Raw genomic sequence first — 19,063 nt, forward strand, 5'->3', positions numbered from 1 at the left:
ATAGCTGCATAATCACTAAGAAAAAACCCCTCCACAATGTATTGAACCATCGTTTTGCAAAATATTTCATCTTCCTAATCGTCTACCTCTCTCACCACCACCCCTCCCTACAGACAAGCACACACAACTCCCCTGGGTAGCTGATGCATAGTATTGCTTTTGACTGGGCTGATCATTAAACAGTGCTGTCAAGAAGTATATCTGATGGGTGCAGGAGTATGTGCTGGAAATCACGAGGCACTCATGCAGTGTTCATTCATCTCGTTTAGTTTCACTGTACTCCTGCTCCATTTGTCTGTCCAAGGCCTGTGATGCTAATAGGAGGGCCGGTGGCTTTCCTTTTAGTCTCTTCCTACCCATTCTGTTTCGTGCTTGCTTCTCTCCCCCCCACCCGCCCCACTCCGCTTTTTTTCCTTTTGCATGGCTGATGGATATGCAGAGTATGTGGGATGAAGCGAGCAATACTGTCACCGAACTGATGGTATTCAGTGACTCCTCTAGCTCTTGGCTGGTCCGTACTGCAGGAGCCTGACACCCTGACCACTGAGGCATAAAAAACAGAGAATTGGAAGCCTCAGCCTGTCAGGCACTAGAGCGTCCCCCAGAGAGGCCTAGAGATGTGTGTGTGTGTGTGTGTGTGTGTGTGTGTGTGGAGAGGGAGAGAGAGAGCGAGAGGGAGAGAGAGAGAGAGGGAGAGAGGATAGCAGCGAGTAGAGGTAGAAGTAGTGGTGGGAACAAAATCAGAGAATGAAATGTCAGCTTACTTCAACTGATACTTGTGCAGGAGTGTTGATTATTGTTAGAAAAGTGAAGTTTCCTGCTTTACAACACACAGGCAGGAGAATGGCAGTCTGGCTGTTCCTGATTAGCTAGCTGCAGGAGTATGGAGGAGATTTACCTGAGCCAGAGGCGGGGAGAGTTCATGAGACCTGCAGTGGGCCTCCCCCCCCATACCATATGGCGATGGTGGAATAACTCCTCTTAAAAAGCTCCCCGTTGTGTGAAGAGGTGGTGCAAGAAACATGCAAGGTCCTTTAGGAATGGATTTCAGTTGCATTTCAGATATTGAGAATAATAAACCTGTTTGTTATTGTAGCTCCCTTTTAGGGAAACTGAGGCAAGTCCTGAACTTGCGTTCTTTGTTAGGGTGTGCCAGAATATACTATTATCCTACTTGCTTCCTTCATGTACTAGGTTCACCAAGGAATCAGGAATGAGCAAACTGGCTCACATAATGCCACAGCTAACTCTGTGGGCTGTACCAATCCAGTTTGTGCTGTTTGGTGTGGGTCTCTGTGTAATGCTTATATATGTTAAAGATATAGAGGTAATATTTGTATAATGACTTTAATTTGTAGAACATGGTTAATCAAACCTTGCATGGAATAGAAGCAGATACCTGAGTAAAGGCAAAGTGCTGTATGCCAATAGTGCAGCAATCATTGTCTCCACAGTGTCATAACATACCCCTCGTCTTTAAGTGCGTGCTGATGTGTTTTGTTGTGTCTCAGTTAATAAATTTAGATGCTGTGATTATAATGGTAGGCATAGCCTAACTGGCAATAGCCCTTGGGATTGGAGCAAGAACCCCAAAAAAACATTATATTGTCTCTGACAGTCCTTACAGATTTTGCTCAAAATCATATAAAAAACTTAGTATACACTTTCACACACAAGGGAAAGCAAAATGTTTTCAAGTTTTAAGGCCTAGGTAGCTCTTCCCATGTGTTATCACCCTAATAACATCTAGCAAAAGAAATGTGTAATGTAGTGCCACTGCCTTTTGCATTTCTTTGCTCTCCACAAGTTATAGTTAATGACTCAAAATGGACTTAGGAAATGCAGAAAGTAAGGAAGGCCAGCATGTGATATGTGGGGAAGCCAATGGTAGGTGGGATCCATGCATTCCTTGATACATCTAGTTACACCATGGATTAACACATTTGTGATGCCCTGGCAATGTCAGAACTAGGGAGGGGGGAATATGATTTAACGCCAAGTGTATCAAATTCACACTTTCTGTAACAAAAGGAGAACTGAAATACAGATGTCCTTCGAGATTTGATATCCAAATTTTACAATGCATACATTAGGAGGAAATGTGCATAAAAATGAATACATTTGCAAAGATAACATATACAAATGCTTTATATTTAAAGAAATTGCTTGCAAAAATGTGTGCTAGTTAAAATTGGATAGAAAAAATTATTAGGAGAAATATAGTGCAAATTGGTGCAAAAATGCAGGGAACTGAATTTAAGATTGGAAAAATGAGAGACTGGGAGAACCAAAATTGAGCCCTAGTCAGAACACGTGTTCTTTAACTGTGGGATGATGTCAGCTTTATTAGGCAGCCTGACCACTCACGAAGAAGGCCAGTTTGTAGAGCAAAATACTTTTCTGGATCCCCCACCCATTCCCCAGTATGGAGGACAGAGTGGCCTTCAGGATTAAAAAATATAGAAAATGGTCACCTCCCCACTGATACATGAAGTTACGTCTTAATAGTATTTGTTATATATACCAATGTCAATGTGATTTTTTTAAAAAAGTAATTAAGACAATACCCAATTAGAATATGTTGTGTTAAGGGAACTTCTGCTTCTTGCTAATGGAGAATGGAGTGCAAGTCCATTTGCTCTGATAGAGAGAGACGGGCTTGGGCCCCACGGAGAGAGGGGGGAAGCAACAAGATGAGTTGCACCTTCTAAAAAGCCTCAGGAGGCTCTCCTGAGGTTCCGAAGGGTCCAGCGGCTTGCAAAAGGCTCTCAAGCAACCTTCTAAACTCCTGTCTGAAAGGAGCAAGGGGGGGGGGAATGGCGAGTGAGCCAGCAAACTTTGCAATATCAAGTCTCTGTGGGAGTGAAGTCTCGAGCTCCAACCTGCTGCAAGAATCCTTTCAAAATAAAAGATTCTAGGTGAGTGAAGGTAAAGAAAACTAATTTGGATTTGGATTTAATTGGTGGACATTTCAGCTAAAGACAGTGGATGTAGCAAGGAGGCCCATCCCTGTTGCTTGGGTAACTTCAAACTGCATGAAACAACTTGCAAGTGAAGAAGTTACAAACCATGTTTGGATACATTGGGACATTTTCTTGCCAATGGGAATATAGCAATATAGGTGATTGTGGTCAAGGCAGGAAGCTTACAAAATGTATCTCTATGCTCAGATAACTTTTACATAATAAATATCATGAGGAGGCCCTGTTCCCCAAACACTTTAGATAAGGAGATAAGCATGTTACTCATCCAGGCACTTAATAAACACCTTGTTATCCCATAGGCTTTGCTACTAAAGCCAACTGCCAATGGGACAACATCTGAGAGAGCCACTAGTAGTCCCAGACGAAGAGGGGGTCAGTTGCATGTTGAAAGGAAAGAAGACGGGGTTTGAGTTGAGCAAGCAGGAAAGGAAAAGGAGTCAGATGTACAGTTTTGCCAACAGAACCATTTCTAAGATTGAAATATTGTTTAAATTTGGTTCTTATTTGGGGGCACATTGCAGGTTTATTTAGGTATTCAATCTAGTTCTTGCCTTCCAGTTAAAAAAAGAAACGTAAATACCTTTTTCCCACATGGTGCTGGCAGCGTGGCTGAAGCAGAAAAGATAAAGTGAAAGGGCCCTTTTCTCTGTGTGAAGTGGCTCCTAAGGAGTTTGGGCTGATTTATCCAGTCCAGCTATGCTTCCCCCACCCCTGAAAGAGCTTGTTTTGCTGGCACAGCTAAAATCAACCTATTTTGCCACCTATTTTGGTGCTACTTCATACAAAAACAATTCCTACATTATTTTCATGCTCAGTTGAAGCCACGGTCCATTCTGGGACTTTACACCTCAAGTTTCATTTGGAGATGGGGAGTCACTGTTTGCACACCACACCTGACGTCAGTTCCTTCTACCTCACAAAGAGATATATGGGGCAGCTTCCAAAAGCAATGCTCCCCAAATAGTCTTGTAGATGGACCATACCAGCTTAGCCAGTTAATATTTGAAGTATATATTTTTATTGGTGGGGAAGCAGTGTTGATTCACCTTCAGACACATCCTGAACTATCTTGATGGGGTTTGAATGTGAAGTCTGGTAAATTTCCTGACTCCCTCAGCCAGAGTTAAAAGTACACTTGTACCCAAAGCCGATATCTTAACCACAGATTCATGTTAAGTATCAATAAATGACCTGTTCCCTCCCTGTCATGTCAAATTTCCTCCCAATCACCCTTGATCAGAATAATTTGTGGAGAAGATGTGAAGCACACCTCTTACTACACAACCCCAGGTGTGTGGAGAAAAAACTGTGAAAAATTACTATGTGATACTAGTCCTTTAAAGCACTTTCTGTTTTATCATGCACCTATGATGGAGGTCATAAAAATGCAGGATACAGATCAGGCAAGCAGAGCCTAGGCGAAAACATTCTGTTTTGAAGCTATGATGAAAGCATGATTGTTGTGGTAGGAGCCAGTGGATAAGTTCCCTCCCCACTCACAAAGATTCATTCCACACAGAGAAGTTGACTAAACAGAGTTTGTGTCATTTGCCAGTTTCTCTTTCTTGAAAATAAATAAATACAGTGGTACCTCGGGTTAAGAACTTAATTCATTCCAGAGGTCCGTTCTTAACCTGAAACTCTTCTTAACCTGAAGCACCACTTTAGCTAATGGGGCCTCCCGCTGCTGCCACTCTGCTGGAGCACGATTTCTGTTCTCATCCTGAAGCAAAGTTCTTAACCCGAGGTACTATTTTTGGGTTAGTGGAGTCTGTAACCTGAAGCGTCTGTAACCTGAAGCATATGTAACCCGAGGTACCACTGTAGGGGAGTGCCATATTTTCCCTTGTTGTCTTGCTGGTGTTACTCTAACACAAACTTCTACCAGACAACTGATTTTGTACCAACACATTTTTAACCATATATTTAATGGTTAGGCCTATGTTTAGTTTGCTTGGTGGCATAGAAAAAGTTGGCCTCCTTCCCTAGTTGTGTTAGTGCAGGTAGTGGCTTCCAGACGAAGAGTAGTGTTAGTATTCAACTCACTGTAGAAAGTAGACCCTCCTTAGTCATGGGGAGTCATTTCAGAAGGTCTGTTCTGAGTGAAACATGGTTGAATACCAACCATGGTTCTAAAGAAAAGTTATAGTACACAACCCAAGAGGAACGTAGCACAGTACACACACAGCAAAAGATGCTAAAGTGGTGACCCTGGATAGAACGCACATAAAAAGACGTATCTAGCCAGTTCAAAGGAGCTTTAGCAGGCATCACAGTGTGAATGGGGATGCACATCCAGGTGCACATTTGTATTCTCAGCTGCTACCATGCACAGTGAAGACTACTTTCCTTGGTGGAAGGCTGTGTCTCAGGTTCAATCCCCAGAAACTCCAGGCAGGGTTGGGAAAATCTCAGTCAGTGTAGACAATACTGAGTTTGATGGATCAATGGTCTGACTTGGTATGTTTCTACAGACAGATCTCCCTTCCTGGATTAGTTAGGCAGTCTTTTTGCTATGTCAAATAGTGAACCTGAAAACTTGAGAAAGCAAATACACGGAAAATGCGAAAGTTAATGCTGTTGAATTTTATTCAGAAACTGCCATTCAGATATTCAAATGCTGTCAAATCACATTTGGGATTTGTAGCCACGGAAATTAAAGTTATTTTCAACTCCATTTATTTGCTGCTTGCTTGTGAAAATCAATCTAAGACAAAAACTTTATTTGCAATTCAGGTGTGAAAATAACGCCTAGAGAAAGCTTGTCTCCAACCTTGTGGTCAACAGGGATTTCCCCCATATATGCCTATATGTGCAGTTAACTTTTATAGATTTTCATCCTGTTTCTTCAATACAAGTATTTCAAAGGTGGCTAGCAATACAAAAGCAATAAAATAATAACAACTGTAACACAGATAAAATACTACTAGAATAAGAACAGCAGGTGCAACTGCAGTATAATATCGGCATCACTAGCAGTTTAAAAAGTCTTGGAAAATAATAAAGGTATTTATTACACCAAAGAAGTGTGGGCAGCAGGCAATCCTCTCTGGGGAGAGCAGACCACACATTAGGCTCTACTACCAAGAAAGCTGTTTCTTACTATCAAGTCATCTGCTAGAATTCAATATGTTTCCATCAGTCAATTACTTTAATCTTGAACTTGATTATTAAATTTTATATAATATTCCCTTTCTTTTTGAATGCAGGGAGTGAGTTTTCTGGAAGTCCATATAGCCATCCACAGTATTCCACATACAATGATTCCTGGAGATTTCCTAATCCCGGATTGCTAGGTAAGTTCCCCCCATTACAACTGGCAGCATAGTTCAAAAGGCAAGTGGGGGCAAGCATGGGGCTGCCATACTGGCTATAACTGGGAAAGATGAGTAGTGATGGGGATGGATGAATCAACCATTTTCACTTTCTCTTAGCTTTTTGTTTTTCTATTCTAAAGTGCAGTCCCCCACATTTCTCCATCAGTTTGTGTGTTGTTGTTGTTTTTAAAAAAACAAAGTTATGAGAATTTGTCAGCATTTAGTGTATATGTCTCCCAATGTGGAAATGTGCATGCAGTTTTCCCTAATATATTTTGTATGTTAGCTTCATCAATGCATGTTTTGTTTTGCACACTTCAGTATAAGGACTTTTGTATGTACGTTATTTGGTTGTAGGGCTGTTTCACAAAATTTGGAGAAGTATGACTTTTGAAAGATAGATATGTTTCAGTTTGTGTATTGTTTCAGGAAGTGCACAAAAGGTGAATGGAACCAGATTTCTCCCCCATCTCTAGGGAAGTTGACATCTATACACTTGCTAGGCACCAAAAGAGGCTAACACCAGTGGAGCTACTAAACCAAAAGACAGTGCAGCCCTCTCTAGCCTAAAGAATGTATAGCTTACTTTGAACGATATCATATAAATTATCGCCACCAAGAAAAGAAAGATTTTAGCTTGACAATGAACAATTTATTACTTATGCTTCCAAAGGCACTGGTGTAAATGCAGTACAGCCCATGCAGTACTACACATTATATGCCATTATCTTTGAAGCATATAAAGCCACTTTCTGGAATGACTTTTCTATAGCTTCACATCCTTTCATTATCCGTGCTGAGCAGCAATCTGTAAACTCACAGCACATTCCTAAATAAGTTTAAACTTTACTCAGAAGCCTTTCTGATTTCCATGGGATTTAGTTTTAAGGAATTCTGTTTAAAATGGAAAGGTGTATATTTACTATGACTCTGTAGAAGATGGAGACTGGCAAAAGTTTTGTTTGCACGTAATGGTGAACCAGTTTAGCATTATAAGAATGAACTCCAACAAGCCTTGGGTTTTCTGGCTCCCCTCTACTCCCTCAGCACAGCCATTGGAAGCTTCTGCTTCCATTTAGATTAATAGGAGTTTAGTATTACATATAAACCCTCAATGGTGGCTTATCTTAGTTATGGTTTGCTGTGGTAAGCTTGCTTCGCAACCCATGGTTAATTAAGATTAACTACAATATGTTTACCTTTGAACTTAACAACAAGTTGTAGTTAATTTAAAATGAAAGAGCAAAAGCTTTTTAACCCCTCCATGGAGCCAAAATGGAGAAGGGTAGAGCATGAGAGCCCAAGTCTTCCTGCAGGTTGTCTTTGTAACACTGGTTATGCACCAATTCAGCCACATTTATTTTGGAGTTAAAGGCAGTTTCAGAGTGCCACACTGGTCATGGTGTGTAAGTTAAAGGGAATATAAATTGAGCAGTTAAAGTGCATAACAACTGGCCACTGTGCACACTCACTAGGCCTCATAGAAAATGTGCACATAATTCTTCTATGAAGAGGGAATTATGCACATTTCCCTGTCAAGAGACATAATTTCCAAGAGAACTTTGGAAATGTGCATGTGACTGAAATTTGTATAATCTCTGAATTTTGTACATTTCCTGGACAATATGTACAATCTCCAATCTGCATACAGAGTTTCCAAGAAGCATGCATTTTTTTTCTATTTCATGTGCAGAAGTGTACAGTCTCTGTTCCCAGGATGCCTGTAGCCCAATGCCTATTCTTACATGGCCCACAATACACCCTCCTGCTGAGCAGCGAAGAGGTTTAAGGGGGGCTCCAGCTAAATATTAACTTTTTCTGCAGGCCAGCACCCTTTTCATCATTTTCAGCTGTTCCTCAGCTTGCTGAGCAGCACAAGGGGTGTTGCAGGGAGATGAAATTTTTAAATCTTCTCTCCCATTTCCACCACACAGATGGAAATTATCCCCATGCTGCTATTAAGGAAGGGAAAATGCTTAATAGCACCATGGAGTCAATCACCATGAGAATCACAGGGGAGGGAAGATTTAAACATTTAGGAAGGGCTTAAGGGAAACATAGCTGGGAGAGAAAGAGTATAAAGTACAAAATTCAGTTGTTATATGCACAGTTTCCAAGGGCTGTTGGAGATTATGTATATTTACTGGGAAATGTGTATGGAAGGATTATGTGCACTTCCTGACCCTTATATACCAGCTTGATCACTGAGATCATCTGCAGAAACATCATCGGTTGGTAAAGCTCATTTGATAACAAGAAACTAAACCTTTCATGTCATTGGTCCAGTATTGTAGAACACTTTGCCAATGGAAATTGAGCCAGTGCCTCCTGTTTCAACTTTCAAAAGACCCGCTGAAAACTTTTAGGTACCATCAGGTTTATGCAGGAAGTGATGGATGCATATTGCATTTTTTAAGAATAGCTAGATGGTTTCTGATTTTAACATTTTTATGTGGTTTTTATTGTGTGGTGTTATAACTGTTGTAAACCACTCTAATATTTTTTAATGAATAAACCACTCTGATACTTTTTATAAATAGTGGTAAAACTTATATATACAGTCGTACCTTGGATCCCAAATGCCCTGGAACTCTGACGTTTTGGCTCCCAAACGCTGCAAACCCAGAAGTGATTGTTCTGGTTTGTGAAGGTTCTTTTGGAACCTGAACATCCAACCGGGCTTCTGGGCTTCTGATTGGCTGCAGGAGCTTCCAGAGCAATGGTTCCAAACTACAAGAAAGAAGATTCCACCTAAACATTAGGAAGAACTTTCTGACAGTAAGAGCTGTTCGACAGTGGAATTTGCTGCCAAGGAGTGTGGTGGAGTCTCCTTCTTTGGAGGTCTTTAAGCAGAGGCTTGACAACCATATGTCAGGAGTGCTCTGATGGTGTTTCCTGCTTGGCAGGGGGTTGGACTCGATGGCCCTTGTGGTCTCTTCCAACTCTATGATTCTATGATTCTAAGCCATGCTTTGGTTTCCAAACATTTTAGAAGTCGAACGGACTTCCAGAATGGATTCTGTTCGACTTCCAAGGTAGAGAGGGAGGGAGGGAGATTCTCATATTCATTAGCTGGTTATTATGCACATTAACCACTCAACTTACATTCCCTTAACATATATATTTGCTCCACTTTCATCTCTGCTAAATAATGTGAAACTCTGGAAAACCTGTTTAACAGCAGAAGAAATGTGTTCATCAGGAAGCCAAAACTTTTCATAAGCCCATTTGAACTCCCTTAAGAACTATTGGCAGTAATCAGTTTTTGCTGCGTGCTATGCTTTATAGTGTTTGTTTTCAGTTTTTAAATTGCAAAATGCTGAAGGGAGAATAATAGGGTATATGAATCCATGCACATACTGATTTTTGGCTGGAAAAAAGGTATTTCTCCACATTGAGATCCAAATATATTTGTGCCACGTAGTCTTCAGTTTTAATGACACTATAAAAGAAAGCAGTTTAGCTTCTGAAAAAACAACAACACCTTTCTTCCAGGGTCTCCCCCACCTTCCTCAGTCTCTTGCCTGTTCATTTTGATTTCCCTTACAAATGTGCAGTCCAGTGTATGCATGGCATGTTTCAGCAACATACTTTTGCAGTTAGGCAGAATCCCATTGGCTCTGGAAAATCTCCTGGCAGGCCCTTGGCTTCTGCTATAGCAAATCCCTGAGTAGCACACCCACTCCCTCACTTTAATAAGGAGGATAAGCAACATCCATTTTATACTACTGTCAAAGTCTGGCCCACCCTGACCTTACATGTGTGTAGCACATGGTGATTAGAATTCTCCTGCATAATCTATGCGGATGAGGTAAGTAAAATACCAATTAATTGTCACCTCTCTAGCAGAGAGATATTGTGCCTTGGAGACTTCCAGATTTATGGATGTCAAGGTTGTTATGTGCGACCTCTAGCAGAGAAATAATTTTGAATTTTTGTCATTTTTTAAAATTCAGATTCTTTGTTTTAAGTAATTGAGTCCCTAAGTAATTGAGCCACCTAAGCTCTACCCATCACATTCCTTGCCCTTAAATCCTTTGGGAGTAATTGATGGCTATAGCATTCTGTGTCGCACTGCTTTTTACAGTACAAAATTGCCATTTACTATGCTAGAGCTAAGGGTCTTTTTGTTGCTTATGACCCAAATGGGAAGCTGTTTCCTATTACCGTTTTGTTACTCTACTTAATGCTAGTTTCAAACCTCTGTATGAAAGCCATAATCCCATGTAGAGTGGATTGAAGTGTCAACTGCGAGGTTAAAAAAGCCATGGAGGGCAGCTCTTAGGGCTGGTTCTCACACACATGTACATAATTTGACTTGTCATTACTTGGTTATTTAGCACTTGGGGACCAATGGCAAACACCTGGTCTACATGTATACCACAGTGAAGTGGTATGGTCCTGAGAATGGGTTGTGCCACTTTAGACTACAGTTTGAGAGGATGCTTTGAAAAACAATACAGTGGTACCTCAGGTTAAGTACTTAATTCATTCCGGAGGTCCATACTTAACCTGGAACTGTTCTTAACCTGAAGCACCACTTTAGCTAATGGGGCCTCCTGCTGCTGCCGTGCCACCGGAGCCCAATTTCTGTTCTCATCCTGAAGCAAAGTTCTTAACCAGAAGCACTATTTCTGGGTTAGCCGAGTCTGTAACCTGAAGCATATGTAACCTGAGGTACCACTGTAATCTCCCACATGTATAACTCCCTGTAAGTAAAAAGCTAGCATATCACAGACAGGCCATAGTTCCCTGCAATGCCAAACCATCCAACCAGTAATCACTGCCAGGGCTCTTCAACATTCCCTACATATTGCTGAAGACTCTCTCCCTGCTGCTGTATATTTTATTCATATGTTCAGCAATATTCTGCCCTGCACTGCCTGCTGAAGGTTTGTAACTAAACTGATCATAACAAGATTCTTTTTTTAAAAAGAAACCTAATAATGTTTAACAGAATGCTTAATCACAAAATTAATCTGGTTGTACCTATAGATAGCATAAAGTTCAAGCTAACTCAAACACACGCAGCAATATTTATTATCTGCTAGACAGTTATGGGGAGGGGCATTTTGCATCTGAGTGCCTTCCTTTCTGTACATTACCTTCTAGAGGCCTCTGGGAGGACTGAAACTTGAAGATCTCGAGTGAATGCTTGTTTACTGCCCACAAACAAAATGTTACCCCGTGTCTCCCCAAAAGGCAATAGAGGGGTGAAATGAGAATAGTTATTTGCCGGGGGGTGGGGACAGAACAAATTAGCACTGCTGGAGGCTAAATATGCAGGCTAGAGATGCTGAGAAGGTAAAAGGTTGGCCATGTGTGGCTGTAGCTGCTGTTAAAACTAATAACTGCTACAGCAACTTGGTGACTTGTGACTATGTGGAAGCCTTATTTATTTAGGGCTCTTGCATAAACTATGTCAAGGTTGCATTGAAAGTGTGTTCTTGGCTGGCTGGTAGAGGACTTGGTGTTCTGTCAGCTGCCCCACATGGCAAATGCTTGCCAGCACATCAGCACATAGCACGATGCTATAAGATTGTTAGTAAGGCCTTTGTCATGACCTCCATAAAATATCACCCCTTTCTGATTTGTACTATTTAAATTATACAAAAATCACTGGTTCTTGATACAATTTGGGGTTGATACCATTATTATAATATAATGGATTAGAATGCTGAAGTTTGGATTTGGATTTGATATCCTGCCTTTCACTCCCTTTAAGGAGCCTCAAAGCGGCTAACATTCTCCTTTCCCTTCCTCCCCCACAACAAACACTCTGTGAGGTGAGTGGGGCTGAGAGACTTCAAAGAAGTGTGACTGGCCCAAGGTCACCCAGCAGCTGCATGTGGAGGAGCGGAGACGCGAACCCGGTTCCCCAGATTACGAGACTACCGCTCTTAACCACTACACCACACTGGCTCACTGCAAGGCTTGTTTACTGTGTGTTTGCAGCTCTTTGTGTTTCCATTTAATTCGCCTAGTCCACATGACATCACCCTCAAACAACACAAATCCCAAACCTTGCTCTGCTGCTCTCCTTTCCATGTCCAGTACTTCCTCAATGTTTTTTTCTGGCTGTTCTTGTAATACTTTCTGGCTCACTCCTGAATGGAGGAGCATAGCCTTGTTGTTGTTTTTTCTTCTCATCCCATGCATTTGCACAAAACCAGAACCCTGCACAAGTAAACCACATTTAAAAAATAATAACCAGATATTGGGCAGCAAACTGAAAATGGTGCTTTTCATTTCTTTTTTCGCTATGCTAGAAAAGATTTATGGCATGCTCCTGAAAGAAGTGTAGTCCCATTTATACATATTTCTTTTAATCCTTCAGATTTGCACAACACCAGAAAAGTGCAAAGGCAAACTACATTAGCTATATATATATATATATATATATATATATATATATATATATATTCTGATCTGTTAAGTTTGCACAAAACCGAAAAACTGTGGGTGGGTGTGCTGAGAATTTATAATTGCCTGAATGTATGCTTTTGCTCATGTCCCAAAACAAAACAAAACAAAAGTGCACATATCTATTTGTGCACATGCCCTGTTGGTACTGAATTGGCATAACAGAATTAAGAATTTAGAAGGAGGAACCTTGACCAAAGGGAAGACCCTACTGGTATGAACAGGAAAGACTGAAGTTGCACCTCATAAACTAATTCCAATAAATCTGGGTGTGGACTAATCCAGTATCATTCTAATGGGGGAAAACAGCTAGATAATGCTCAAATGTGGATAAGGCCTTAGATGCCTGCCTTCAAATCCCTACACTTAGTGCAAGCTCATTGATAGCACAGTCCCAGTTATGTCTACCCACAAATAAGTCCCATTGAGGGTTACTCATGGGGATATAAAGATAGAATTGCAGACTGAATAGACTTTGGCAGGTCACTATTTTTTAGACATATTATAGGAAGAGATAACCTACATTGGTGATCATGATCTTGTTGGGGAAACAGTGTTGTACAAATGGGACAGACCAATATTGTTCACTTAATTTCTGTTCTGAACAATAGGTCCCAAAATATTGCTCTTTGTGCTTTGCATGGATAATTTTCATTTCTATTTCCTCCCACAATAGGAGGTTGTAAAATGAACAAGATATAATTTAAATATTACAAACACAAACAAACACACACACACACACACACACACACACACACACAATGCCCAGCCAAAAATTTCATTCCCCCCCCCCAACCTGAACATTTTATCAATTATCTTTCAGTTATAGGACATTTTATGAAAACAACAAATAATTTTTTTAAGGACAAATGCTACCCTTAATTTAGAATTTTATATTTTATATAGCCTTCCCACTTATCTGTGATAAAGCTGAACTCAGCCAGTGCGGACACATCCCTCCCTTCCCCACCAATTATTTTAATACATAGACCAGAAATGCTTTAATATGTTTTTTGTCTTCGAGTAACTTTTCTAATGAGTGTGATAGATTCCCATAGCATTGTTTACTCCCCAGCCTGTTCTTCTGAATGCCATACTTGAGGGCTACAGCAAGCAAAAAGATGGATCAAACTGAAGCAATCTAATCAGACTTCTGATATGTATTTCCTTACTTCACTATTTGGAATGTCATCTGATAAGCACATCAGTTATAAGAACATCTAAAGATGACATAAATCATGTTGCTGATGTCAGTAATCTCAGCATAATACTATTTGTACTATGCAGGGCCTGACTGCAACCCATCACTGTGGTATATGAGCGCCTTCCTGTGGCTTCTTAAATGACCTGACTGGCACCTGCCATGTGTCATAACTCACAGGCTCATTCATTTCAGATTCTAGTAAGAAAATGCTCAATTGTGTTGCTGAAGCCTAAGGGGGTTTCACAACTAACTTTGCTTGAAGCAATCTTGCTGCTAATTCAAGCCTAGGAATTTGAATTTAGCCTTGAATTATGCATATGCATTTACTAAAATCGTACTTTTAACCACTTTCCCCCCTCTGTATTTTGCTTCCACTGCATACTCTCTTCTTTGTGTAGTCTATGTTATTTTCAAGCAAGGTCTTGAATTAATTTCTACATTTGTACAGCACCAGACACACCTAGTACTGCAGAAGCAATGATTAGATCTTATTGCCTGACTTTATTGGTTTTTAATGTCCAGCTTTTCTAACTTGACACAGCTATGAATTTAGAAATATTTGAGAAAACTGTGTATGGCATACAAGCACTGAAATAATAATGGCTGCCTTGGTTTTTATGAAAACTCTCTCTCTCTCTCTCTCTCTCTCTCTCTCTCTCTCTCACACACACACACACACACACACACATACCCCAAGAGGTTTCAGTCACTGAAGCCTAGCGAGCTTGCGTGTTTAAAGTCTACTTAATACAAACATGCTAAAAGTGGATAATAGCAACACAGTCTAATGAAGAAAAATGATTCAATTTCATGCTGGTTTGTTGTAATAACTTCTTTACCATTTTCACTCATTACTTTCGACTTGATGTTGATCATGGCAGATCTTGTTTGATGCACTGTTCTCTCTTCTGAACTGATGTGATTTGTGCACATTGTGAAATGTAAGTGAGCCTGACAGGGCTCCCTTTTGGCTACACCTGAGCTATATATATAGCTGTTGTTACAGAGGACGGGGTCACAAGATTGACAATATTGGCATGGCTTCATATGAGGTGAAAAGGTTTGAAACCAGTCAATTAGGATTAGAATCAGTACTTCTATGGGTTTCTATAAAAGGATTAGAGAACAAGTATGAGCCAGAAATGACTGTGTCAAGAAATAAATTGATGATAATATGAATTAAAGGGAAAAATGACAGAAGAATGGACAAGTTTATTCTAGAGGAGAGTGTAATGACAGGGTGAAAGAGTGAATGTTTTGCAATGTGAAGTTTTCATTTTTCAGTTTAAATGCAGGCCTTTTTGATTTCACTACAGAAATGTGAATAGGAGGGAAAAGTCAAACCCTGGAGATATATAAAACGCTGTCAGGGAGCTGCAGAGAAAAATTATATTTTAATAGTCTGATTATGTTAAAAATATCACATGTAAGAAATGAGACAGAAGGTCAAATTTGGAAGATAAGGAAAAATAGTGGCCTATAGAACCATTTTCATCCGAAGGAAGTTGTTCTAATACTGTTTTCCTAGTCTTTACTCATTTTATTTTTTTCAAATGTCAGTTGCTAAAAAACCTCTGATCCTGATTGAGACCAACTGCTGTGTCAAAGAAAAGTTCAAACAAATATTTCTGGGTGTGGAAGCTGATAGAGGCAAACAGTGGATAGCTCTGTTCAACAGAATATGACTATGGCTATGTGCTTCTGATAGTTATTTTACTCATGTGCACTTAATCTCTCATCAGTTGATGCCTCCCAGCTGAATGTGTCAATTGTGTCTCATTGAAATATATTGTGTATGCAAAACTGGGCGATCTGAAAATTATATTTGTGGTAGTTAATACAGAATAGTTCATTCACACATATTGTTAACTTGAGTATCAAACAAGATAGAGTACATGAACCCTGATACTAGATACAGATAACCACACGCCTAAAATGTTACATTCTCTCCTTCCCGTCCCACCTGGATCTATTTTCCAGTGGATGCTGGTCCATTCGAGTGAATGGAGCATTGTCCCACCAACCCCAGTCTGCAGCCAGCCAGTCCCCACCTGCTACCTACATTGCCAGTCCCAATGAGCACTAACCACCACTGCTTTTGTCCACTGACATACCTGCAGAGGTGGGAAAGCAGTTGTGGTCTTTAAGAGACTGATGGATTTGTTTTACATTTTAAAGATAAAAATTACTCATATTTCTTCTGACCCCAGATAACGCTGTTTTACCAGCCAGGGAGGGATGCAGCTAGGGTCCCATTTAATCATGTTCCTTGGATAGATTTCAGCAGCAGATAAATCTGCACAGCCTGATGACATGCAAAACAATTCTTGGAGGTTTGAGAACTACAACCTGTCCTAGAGAACCCTGCCCTTCTTGGTTATTTTAAAAATTAACCTGTCAGGTTAGGACTCACCACATGAACCTCAGAAGTAGTTAATGCTTTCTTGAGTGTAGTGCCCACTACCCTCAAAGAGGAAGCAGTTAGACTCAGTGGCGGTCTGCTGGGCAGTGGTACTCACCTGACTTCCTGCTGCTTGTGTTGCTACTCCAGGAGGTAGAGGGGAAGGGGCAAAGTGGCAGTGTAGTCGATGAAGTGCAAACACACCGGTGGAAGCACTGATTTGGTTCCACCAAAGTACTTGCACACCATCTCCCCACTCCATTCAATTTCCCAATAAGAAGCAGTAAGCAATAAGAATAAGTAAGCAATAAGAATAAGTAAGCAAGAAGCAATAAGAAGCACAGGCTACAGGTCAGGTGAGCCTTATCCTGCTGACTGCTACTGGTTAGACCCATGTTTAAAAAGCAAACAAATCTTGGACAACTATTGGCCAGTGTCTGGTTTCTGATCTGGTAGATCTGGTGGATACGTTGACCTGGTGGATACGTTACCTTGGGAGTGGGTGTGGGTTGTGTGGCTCTGTTAGTTCTCCTCTAAAGACCTGGCTGTTTGCATCCACTTTGAAACAATTAAGGACTGGTCTGGGCTTTTAACTTAACTGCTGCTATTTTTTTTTTAAAAAAAGACTGAATTGTTATTGTTAAATTTGTATTTTATACTTTTATTTTATGATGTGAAGCACCTTGAGAGTGCTGTATGACCTGAAAGGTCATGCAAAAATACTTCAAACAAACAAAAAGATTAAGGTGGAGTCAGAACCATAAGGTTCAAAATATGGTAAACATTGCAACATAGTGTGGTGGATGCTTAAAAACTATGAAATATAATGTTGCATAAGCTTCTGCAACAGGAACCTTATTGCTTTTGTAGCAGCACATTCTGCAGTAAGTGTATTGCTGCATTGGTTTCTGAGGTTGCAGTTCATCCAGGGAAACCTCAGAACGTTCTCAATGAGCACAGATCAGTTTATTACAGATATTCTCAAGGAATGCTTGGAAAGACGTTACTTATTTACTCTTGCCCCTACTGTGGCAAGCATGCCGTCTGATGAAAGGTCTTTCCTGTTTTGAAATATGTGCCAATTGCCTCCCCTTAAGTATTATATAGAAAGTCTTTTTCATCAGTGCCGTGCAACGGTGCCTCTAGTCTCCTTTCACAAGCTCATCTGTTTGAAATATTGGTCCCTTACACATGTCTTGAACTTTGTGACTTCTCCATGATGTCTGTCACTATAGTATTGATTTCTCCCTGTTTCTCCTCCTTTAAAACTGTCAGTAGAGTCCTCTACAATAGGGAAGGTTTGCTGGTTAGCGATTTCATTGCTTTTACAGTATGGAGAAGATGTATATGTTTTGATTTGAAAACAGGCTTCTGAGAAAGTTTGAGTCATTTTAAAAAAAGAATTTGGAACACACATTCACACACTATTATCGTGCTCTCTAGAACATCTTTCGCTTCTGTTGTGAGAGATTTATTAAGCTGCCAGATCTAACTCCCATGTTTATTGTCTGCTTCTTATGGACAATTTGTTGTTCAGAAAAAAAGCATGTGATATAGGTGTCCCAGGATGGTGTATTTTGAATTCACTTTCATGCAAAAATCTCATTGCATTTGGAAAGCTAGTGCATTGGGGCAGGCTTTCTATCAAGTACTTCCTAAGCAAAGGTACCCTCTTTTAGTTCACATTCTTGTGCTGTTTACTCGTTTTTGTTCTTCAGGGGATTTCTGTATGATTCACTGTTACCTTGATCTTCTGAATCTGTACCAGGCTATTGGAACTTGTTTGTTTTCTGTTTGACCGTGGCCTAGTTCAGATATCATGCAAGGTAAAACCAGGGTTTAAAAGGAATGTGTGAGCGTGTGGGCTCCTGGTGAGGCAATCACATATGCTTTACTCATTTTGCTGCTGCACCATGTTGAACAATACCATTGCTTAACACATTCCAAAACTGAAACTCTGTAAGGGGTGGACTCTTAAGGTAAAGGTAAAGGGACCCTTGACCATTAGGTCCAGTCGTGGCCGACTCTGGGGTTCCTCATCTCGCTTTATTGGCCGAGGGAGCCGGCATACAGCTTCCGGGTCATGTGGCCAGCATGACTAAGCCGCTTCTGGTGAACCAGAGCAGCCGGAGTGGTACCTATTTATCTACTTGCACTTTTACATGCTTTCGAACTGCTAGGTTGGCAGGAGCAGGGACCGAGCAACAGGAGCTCACCCCGTCGCGGGGATTCGAACTGCCAACCTTCTGATCGGCAAGTCCTAGGCCCTGTGGTTTAACCCACAGCACCACCCACGCCCCTGGACTCTTACTCAAGAACAAATAAATAACCAAGGCCTGCTGATATATGCCTTCATCACAAAAAGGAGGCACAAACTAGGGATGGGGCAGCTGTTAAGTTGAATCTGCTCTCCCCTAAGCCCAATGATCTACCTTAGAGCTTCTCAGTGTAACCTGAAATGCAGTCACAGACAGAAGGCAATGCCCAAACAAAAAAGGCACAGCCTGAGGGAACTGGCCAGGAGCCCATTTGACCAAAAAGCCCCCTAAAATTCTAGCAGCATTGCATCTTTTTTTTTATTCCTCGATCAAACTCAATAAACTAAAACTTTTTTTCAAATTGACCTCTAAACATTACTTTAAAAATACTAACTTAAAAATGAGATTAAAAATACAATTTATTTGCTGTAGTGATAACTAGGCATATACAAATATACTGTCAATTTTCATGATCT

At 40.6% G+C, this 19,063-nt stretch overlaps 1 protein-coding gene and 1 long non-coding RNA gene across 5 annotated transcripts in view; one reads left to right on the forward strand and one right to left on the reverse strand.

Annotated features, from left to right (window-relative positions):
- PAX5 (paired box 5) overlaps nucleotides 1-19,063 on the forward strand; it is a 265,758-nt gene that overhangs the window by 234,385 nt on the left and 12,310 nt on the right. For all 4 annotated transcript variants that reach the window (XM_083593706.1, XM_083593703.1, XM_083593705.1 and 1 more), the window contains one exon: nucleotides 6,194-6,280. In XM_083593706.1, the coding sequence (XP_083449832.1) occupies nucleotides 6,194-6,280 (87 nt within the window). The remainder of the gene's footprint in view (nucleotides 1-6,193; nucleotides 6,281-19,063) is intronic.
- The window catches only part of LOC310753041, a 104,754-nt gene continuing 97,922 nt past the window's right edge, over nucleotides 12,232-19,063 (reverse strand). The window contains exon 4 of the long non-coding RNA XR_014543101.1: nucleotides 12,232-12,478. This is a non-coding gene — a long non-coding RNA (uncharacterized lncRNA). The remainder of the gene's footprint in view (nucleotides 12,479-19,063) is intronic.

Source organism: Podarcis filfolensis (assembly GCF_964270895.1).
Source record: "Podarcis filfolensis genome assembly, chromosome: 17".
NCBI classification, from domain to species: Eukaryota; Metazoa; Chordata; class Lepidosauria; order Squamata; family Lacertidae; genus Podarcis; species Podarcis filfolensis.